Source organism: Salvelinus fontinalis, chromosome 32 (assembly GCF_029448725.1).
Source record: "Salvelinus fontinalis isolate EN_2023a chromosome 32, ASM2944872v1, whole genome shotgun sequence".
Classification (NCBI taxonomy): Eukaryota; Metazoa; Chordata; class Actinopteri; order Salmoniformes; family Salmonidae; genus Salvelinus; species Salvelinus fontinalis.
This window is the reverse complement of record NC_074696.1, coordinates 14,275,508-14,283,109: the sequence shown is the minus strand read 5'-3', so window position 1 is coordinate 14,283,109 and position 7,602 is coordinate 14,275,508. Positions and strand designations below refer to the sequence as shown.

The window sequence follows — 7,602 nt, the reverse complement described above, 5'->3', positions numbered from 1 at the left end:
GTCATATGATTGAGCGTAGTCTGGCGCAGAGGTGCGAAGGTGAACGGAAAGGCACTGGAGCGACGAACCGCCCTTGCTGTCTCTGCCTGGCTGGTTCCCCTCTCTCCACTGGGATTCTCTGCCTCTGACCCTATTACAGGGGCTGAGTCACTGGCTTACTGGTGCTCTTCCATGCCGTCCCTAGGAGGGGTACGTCACTTAAGTGGGCTGAGTCCCTGACGTGATCTGTCCGGGTTGGCGCCCCCTCTGTCTCGTGCGGTGGAGATCTTCGTGGGCTAAACTCAGCCTTGTCTCAGGGTATTAGGTCTTGCTGCTGCTCCAGTTTCAACTGTTCTGCCTGCAGCTATGGAACCCTGACCTGTTCACCGGACGTGCTACCTTTCCCAGACCTGCTGTTTTCTACTCTCTCGCTCTCTACCGCACCTGATGTCTCAGACTCTGAATGCTCAGCTATGAAAAGCCAACTGAAATTAACTCCTGAGGTGCTGACCTGTTGCTCCATCTACAACCACTGTAATAATTATTATTTGACCCTGCTGGTAATCTATGAACGTTTGAACATCTTGGCCCTGTACTGTTATAATCTCCACCCGGCACAGCCAGAAGAGGACTGGCCACCCCTTGTAGCCTGGTAACTCTCTAGGTTTCTTCCTAGGTTCCCGCCTTTCTAGGGGAGTTTTCCCTAGACACCGTGCTTCTACATCTGCATTGCTTGCTGTTTTAGGTTTTAGGCTGGGTTTCTGTATAGCACTGTGACATCTACTGATGTAAAAAGGGCTTTATAAATAAATGTGATTGATTGATTGAAGTCCATCATTGGTTTGAGGGATTACATAAGAAAACACGAGACTGTAGTGTAGACACTTCCCCCATAGTTACTGGTGAGAATCACCTTTCAAGTCTGGCAAATGAAATACAGGAAAAACTATAATGAGGATGGATGGTGACAAAAAGAGTGAAAGAGGGAGGGAAAGGGTGTGGGAGAGATAGAGGATAATTTGGCTGAGCGTCGATGAAAGGAGGAGGCTGTTTTATCATTCCTCTGACGGGCAGCCCAGCACAAGTAACTTAGGGGAGCGTGGGAGTCAAGCACACCGGGAGGAGAGTGGGCTGTAATCATGGCTCTGGGACAAAGCAGCACTGTCCGCTCTCTCTCTCCTACCTCTCCCCTCTCTCGTCTCTCCATCTTGATCTCTCCCTCTGCTCTCTTTTCCCACACTCCTCTCTCCCACACTGCCTTCTCTGCCTCCCACACTACCCTCTGTTTCTCCTCGCTCTCTATGTCCTCCCTCTCTCCCCCTCCTCCCTCTCTTCCCACACTATTCTCTGTTTCCCCTCTCTCTCTCTGTCCTCCTCTCTCCCCCTCCTCCCTCTCTTCCCACTCCCACCCGGTAGGGCCCGCCAGGCTGCCATTGTTCAGGATATCCCCTCGTTGTTAATAGCTTCCTGTACACTCAGAGAGGCCACAGAGAGAGACCCAGAGGCTGTGGCTGATGCCGGGCGTTGACTGTCACAGCACAGCAGAGAACACCACAGGGACAGAGCCAGAGATAGGGACAGGAACAGGGATTATTCCCACTGGGCACACCACATCCTTTCTATGTGGAAAATTGGGTAATATTTGGTTGAGACGTTGATCAATGACATTACAACCTATAGTCACATATTCAAAAACACAGCCCAAAGTTAGTTGAATTGACAATGTGTTATCACTATGCTTTTAAGCATCTAAAAGCACAACCAAATTCCAATGGAAAAACACAACGTAGGATTTTTGGTATAGTCGTCACCCAAATGTCTATCACTGCGCTTTCAACCATTAAAAAGCACAGCAAAGTTCCAATTGGAATAAAATGTCAGGTATTTTGTTTATTTATACAACTGATTAATCTGTTATCACTGTGATTCATCTAATAAGAGAGACAAATATCAACATTTAAAGGAGATGTATGTCCTGCTTGCATAGTTCCATCTGAGGCACTGACTTAATCCCATTCTTTAACTTTGATTTTTGGTTGAGTTGAGACGTGAATCCAACATATAATTTGTTAACAAGTTATCAGGATATTTATTGTATTTCAAAAGTGATATTTAATTGTGTTTGGTTGTCAACGCAACCAAATATCAACATTTGAAGGAGATTTATCTTCTGCTTGGATGGCTCCATCTGTACCACTGACTTAGTCTGGCTTTAATTCCAGTTTGTCTAACAAATTAATAATTTATATGTTGTATTAAAGTCTCCATCTCAACCAAAAATCTAACTAAAAGAATAGGACTAAATCAAATCAAACTGTAAATGCTCTTTCAATAAAGTTTCATTTGATTTACTCCTATTCTATAACTTACATTTTTGGTTGAGATGTAGGTGTGAATTCAGCATATCAATTATTAAATTGTAGACAAAATGGAATTAAAGGCAGACTAAGTCAGTGGCACAAATGGAACTATCCAAGCAGAAGATAAATTATCTTTGTTTGTCAACCAAAGATAATTCAATATTACTTTTGTAATAAAGTAAAGAGCCTGAAGTTAAGTTACATTAATGTTAATGTAACATTCAACCTTTAAATGAGTAACACATCCATGGCCACATTGAGGTTACTGTAACTATATATTGTCTGGTGTAATCATATGAAGTCAGAATGTTCACAATAATCTGTGCAGAATCTCGAACAGAATTGATCACTTGCACCATGTCATTTAAATGTCATCTCAAAATTGGACTGTAATATATAGTCTATATACTATATCTCTGAGCAAAGATACAGGTACACAGGGACACTGCAGTGTGTTTGAGGGATTGTTGCCATATGTTGAAGATTATTTATTATTAATTCATTAATTCGCAATCAACTGTTTTAATGGAGAAGAGTGTCGTGCCTCTTTTTATGGATCATATTATATCATAGAATGTAAAAAGTGAACAGTAACAGGTATTACTGTTGGAGCTAGAAACACAAGCATTTAGCTAGGTATTACTGTTGGAGCTAGAAACACAAGCATTTAGCTAGGTATTACTGTTGGAGCTAGAAACACAAGCATTTAGCTAGGTATTACTGTTGGAGCTAGAAACACAAGCATTTAGCTAGGTATAACTGTTGGAGCTAGAAACACAAGCATTTAGCTAGGTATAACTGTTGGAGCTAGAAACACAAGCATTTAGCTAGGTATTACTGTTGGAGCTAGAAACACAAGCATTTAGTTAGGTATAACTGTTGGAGCTAGAAACACAAGAATTTAGCTAGGTATTACTGTTGGAGCTAGAAACACAAGCATTTAGCTAGGTATAACTGTTGGAGCTAGAAACACGAGCATTTAGCTAGGTATTACTGTTGGAGCTAGAAACACAAGCATTTAGCTAGGTATTACTGTTGGAGCTAGAAACACAAGCATTTAGCTAGGTATAACTGTTGGAGCTAGAAACACAAGCATTTAGCTAGGTATTACTGTTGGAGCTAGAAACACAAGCATTTAACTACACCCACGATAACATCTGCAAAATATGTGTGTGACCAACAAACTTTGATTTGAAACACAATTTCTAAGAAATCCTCTATAGGATGTGAGATAGAAAAACTCCATCTTGTCTTGGCCATGGAAGAGTCTAGAAAAACATAATCTTGGCCATGGAAAGGTCTAGAAAAACATTGTCTTGGCCATGGAAGAGTCTAGAAAAACATTATCTTGTCTTGGCCATGGAAGAGTCTAGAAAAACATAATCTTGTCTTGGCCATGGCAAGGTCCAGAAAAACATTGTCTTGGCCATGGAAGAGTCTAGAAAAACATTGTCTTGGCCATGGCAAGGTCCAGAAAAACATTGTATTGGCCATGGAAAGGTCCAGAAAAACATTGTCTTGGCCATGGAAAGGTCTAGAAAAACATAATCTTGTCTTGGCCATGGCAAGGTCCAGAAAAACATTGTATTGGCCATGGAAAGGTCTAGAAAAACATTGTCTTGGCCATGGAAGGATCTAGAAAAACATAATCTTGTCTTGGACATGGAAAGGTCTAGAAAAACATTGTCTGGCCATGGAAAGGTCCTGCTCAGCTGGTGAACTGAGTTGAGTTCATAGTGATGGTGCGACCTCTATTGATCTATATGGTCAGTTTAGTCTGTGTGGAGGGGGGTTAAAGATCATTCAGAAAGCGCCTATCTCCATGCCCCAGGGCCGGTAGGGCTGCTTCCCCAGGCTGGCCTGGCTGGAGGGGGTGTAGGCAGGGGAGCTGAGGGTGCTGGGGGACAGCAGGGGGAAGGCACTGAAGGGGAAGGGGAACGCCGACAGGGTGGAGAGGGAGGACAGAGAGAGGGGAGGGGAGAGCTTGGCGGTCATGGCGGCTGAAGAGGTCACGGTGAGGTTCAGTCCCGGGGGGAGGGGCTCAGAGAGGGGGGTGGCACCGCTAAGCCTGCTGGGAGCATGGCCATGGGGCGAGGAACGTGGCGCTCTCTCAATCGGAGAGGAGGATGAAGGAGTAGAAGAGGAGGATGACGGAGGGCTGTTGGAGACGCTCCGTGGTAACTGTAACGTCGCCCCCTGCTGATGTTGATGGTGCTGCTGCCGGAGGAGGAGGTGGGCCAGTGGGGCGGAGGGGGGCGACCCGAAGGCCGAGCCCCAGGCCAGGTGCCCCAGCCCAGAGATGGAGAGGGCCTCTCTCTGGGACGTGTAGCTATTCAGGTGGGAGACCAGGCGGATCCTCAGGGGGTCAGCGCTGTCCAGCCCCTCGATGATGCTCAGGTAGCGGGCTGTCTCAGCCAGACACTCCCTGAAACCCAGACCTTGGTAGTCCGTGGCCAGAGCATGGGCATCAAAGTAACCTACAAGGGAGAGGGAACAAGAACGGTTAATGAGGTGTTTTCAGCGAATAACACCAAACAAGTAGAGCTGGAATAGCAGATGTCTAAGGGAGTGTACAGAAGTCTACTAATAACAATCAATTGGCCCCAGGGTGTGTCAGGCCAGGGAGAGAGTTAAAGTAAGCCTGCCTGACCTGTTTTGACTATTGTAGACCTATCGGTGTGTTATTCAACATCTAAATCATGTATTAAAAGATTTAATGAGATTGCATACAGTAGCTTGAGTTTCCAGAACAACTCAGTGAAGTGAAAGATATTATCCATATCACTAACCTTATAGTCAATCAATATTATGGCACTTCAAAAACATGTTACAGTAATAATGAATTTATTATGGTTATTTATTCTAGTATTTAAAATATATAACGTACCTTTTCCTCCAACAGCATGAAGCATCTTCAGATGTTCCACCGTCATCTGCAGAATCTCTGCTTTCTCCAGTTTAGCTGACCCCTGCAGGATTGCAGAATGCACATTAATTAAACAAATAAAACGTCATTGAATATCTTTAAATCATTGAATATATAAACTGGACATTTTTATTCGTTATTTTCTGAAAACGTGCAGAAAATATATGATCTTGATTTTTCTCTACGAGTTCAAAGCACTATATGGTATTCTGTCAGACATGTTGATGGGGGGTTGGTTTTATGTAAGACCCGCGGATCGGATTTTACCTGCTTCTCAAACGCGCTCGGGACCAGTCTACGCAGCTCGGTGAGGCTGTTGTTGATTCTGTCGCGGCGCCGTTTTTCAATGATCTGTAAGAGAGATTGGAACATCTAGTCATTGCAGAAAGAGAACATTTAGCTAGTGTAAAAACGTGCGTATTACACACTTTTATGCACAAGAATTCCAATGAGATATTGGGGAAATGTAGGTTACTCACTCCTCGACGGCGCTTCCTCGCATTCACTTGAGTTTTTGTTGATGGAGACATCGGCCCAAGGGGTGAACTCACATTCCTGAAAGAAAAATACATACAATTATTATATTAATGTGTATTATTTTTCAGTGGTTCCCAACCTTTTTCAATTACTGTACCACCAAATACATTTTGCTTTGTCTGGAGTACCCCTGAAGTAACCCCTCGTGCATTTTAACAGTAAGCCTATGGTATCATGAGTCTTCAAGTACCCCCTGTTGATAGGCCAAGTACCCCCAGGGGTCCTAGTACTCCTTGTTGGGAACCACTTAGATAATGCCATGGAAATGACCAAATTGCGCAATTCAGTTTCTGCTTTTCGCACGTCTTTTCTTAAACAGCACTAAAGCAAGGGGTAAGATACTTGGAACGGGATTCGGAACGTATAATAGTAACGCAGTAAAAACGCAAAGTACCCAAATATTGGACACAAACGTACCCATTTTCATCGGCACTCTCCTTCTCAACCTCAATGTTCTCGTCCTGCTCGCTGTCCGATGAGCTAAAATCGTGATTCCTTTTCATTTTAATCCGCTGCTGTTTTTCCCTCGTTCAGAGTACAGTACAGTGTGTATATATATAAAGTCCACGTCTTCCAATTCTCCGACTCTCTGTGCGTCTGTCAGGTACACCTCGAGTTGATTCGTTTGAAGGACCAAGCCTTCCCACCGTATCATTTCTACACGCCTGCCACCCAGGAGGGGCGGGACATGGCACCATAACTTGCCAATTACGAGACAGCCATGAGTTTGAGTGACAGCACAGTTGCACGCAAACTCTATGGCCCAGACACACCCCGTTCTATGAATAAGTTTGATAGGGGTCCAATAGACTGTCGGTTCGTGACACACTCACCCCAGTGTCCGTCCGTCCATCCGCAAGCACTGTGGCTGTCTGTCCCGGTTGTGAGGAGTGGCTGGCCGGTTGTCAGCACGCGCTGGCCGTGGGAAAGTTTCTTAGCCCAAGGCTGATAACCAATCAGGGGCGACGCCGTCTCCGGCGCTTGGAATGAATGGGGCAATTGGTCGGGGCGACGGGCGGTCTAGAGGCTAGCGTGTGAACCTGTAATCCAATACTAACTCATCAAAAATAGAGCCAGTGTACATGAGCAAACTATGAAGTCTAATCCTACCCACCACGGAGCGGAAGGAGCGACGTAATGCGTAGTTAAGACGCTTTAGGGACCGGAGAGGATGGGGACTGTGCCACATAAAAGTTATGTGTCACCGCCACACCACATCCCCTATGGGTCCCAATAGTGACCACACTCCCAAATCAGTTGACAGACATTGTTGTGCGTTGGTATATCCCCTCTCATCGTGTGACAATCAGATATAACTCTTACTGTTGAAGTGTTTTTCGTGTCACACGCACTCATACTCACATGCTGTTCCTGTGTCGCTGGTGAGAGTTCTCTGTGAGGATCTTATTGTAGAGAAGGAAGCTCGGTTTATTGACCTGGTGTAAAAGAAGACAGGCAGGTCTGGAATCTCCCACTTGCAGACATCTTCAAAATCCTTCAAAAATATATTTGGAAAAGATTATGTCTACATGCAGCTACTTGTTGATTCATTCAGGTATTAGACATAGAAATCAGTTGAAATATGAATCAAAAAATGTGTCTGAAAACGTATGCTTTTATTTCCATGTTTGAAGGCTTTCTATAACACTGCAATAAGAGGAACAATGGAGTGATGGTAATATGTTCTGCTGGTCTTGGCTGTTTCCCAGAGTGACAGCCTGACACGTTTCTCCACCTCCTGCCACTGTGACCTGACCACACAAAGATTATGATAAAAGGAGGAAATGTGAGAGGGTCATA

General features: G+C 44.5%; 1 protein-coding gene across 2 annotated transcripts; it reads right to left on the bottom strand.

Moving 5' to 3' along the window:
* Positions 1 to 1,843: 1,843 nt before the first annotated feature.
* Positions 1,844 to 6,695, bottom strand: LOC129830795 (hairy/enhancer-of-split related with YRPW motif protein 1-like). Of its 2 annotated transcripts, none has more exons than XM_055893529.1 (5): positions 6,636 to 6,695; positions 5,745 to 5,820; positions 5,533 to 5,616; positions 5,227 to 5,308; positions 1,844 to 4,816 (listed from the first exon to the last, which is right to left on the bottom strand). In XM_055893529.1, the coding sequence occupies exons 1-5, from the start codon at positions 6,653 to 6,655 to the stop codon at positions 4,143 to 4,145; spliced, it is 936 nt and encodes a 311-aa protein (XP_055749504.1). In that variant the 5' UTR covers positions 6,656 to 6,695; the 3' UTR covers positions 1,844 to 4,142. The 2 variants fall into 2 exon arrangements, with proteins under 2 accessions (XP_055749504.1, XP_055749503.1); XM_055893528.1 differs by lacking the exon at positions 6,636 to 6,695 and adding an exon at positions 6,220 to 6,608.
* Between the last annotated feature and the right edge of the window lie 907 nt (positions 6,696 to 7,602).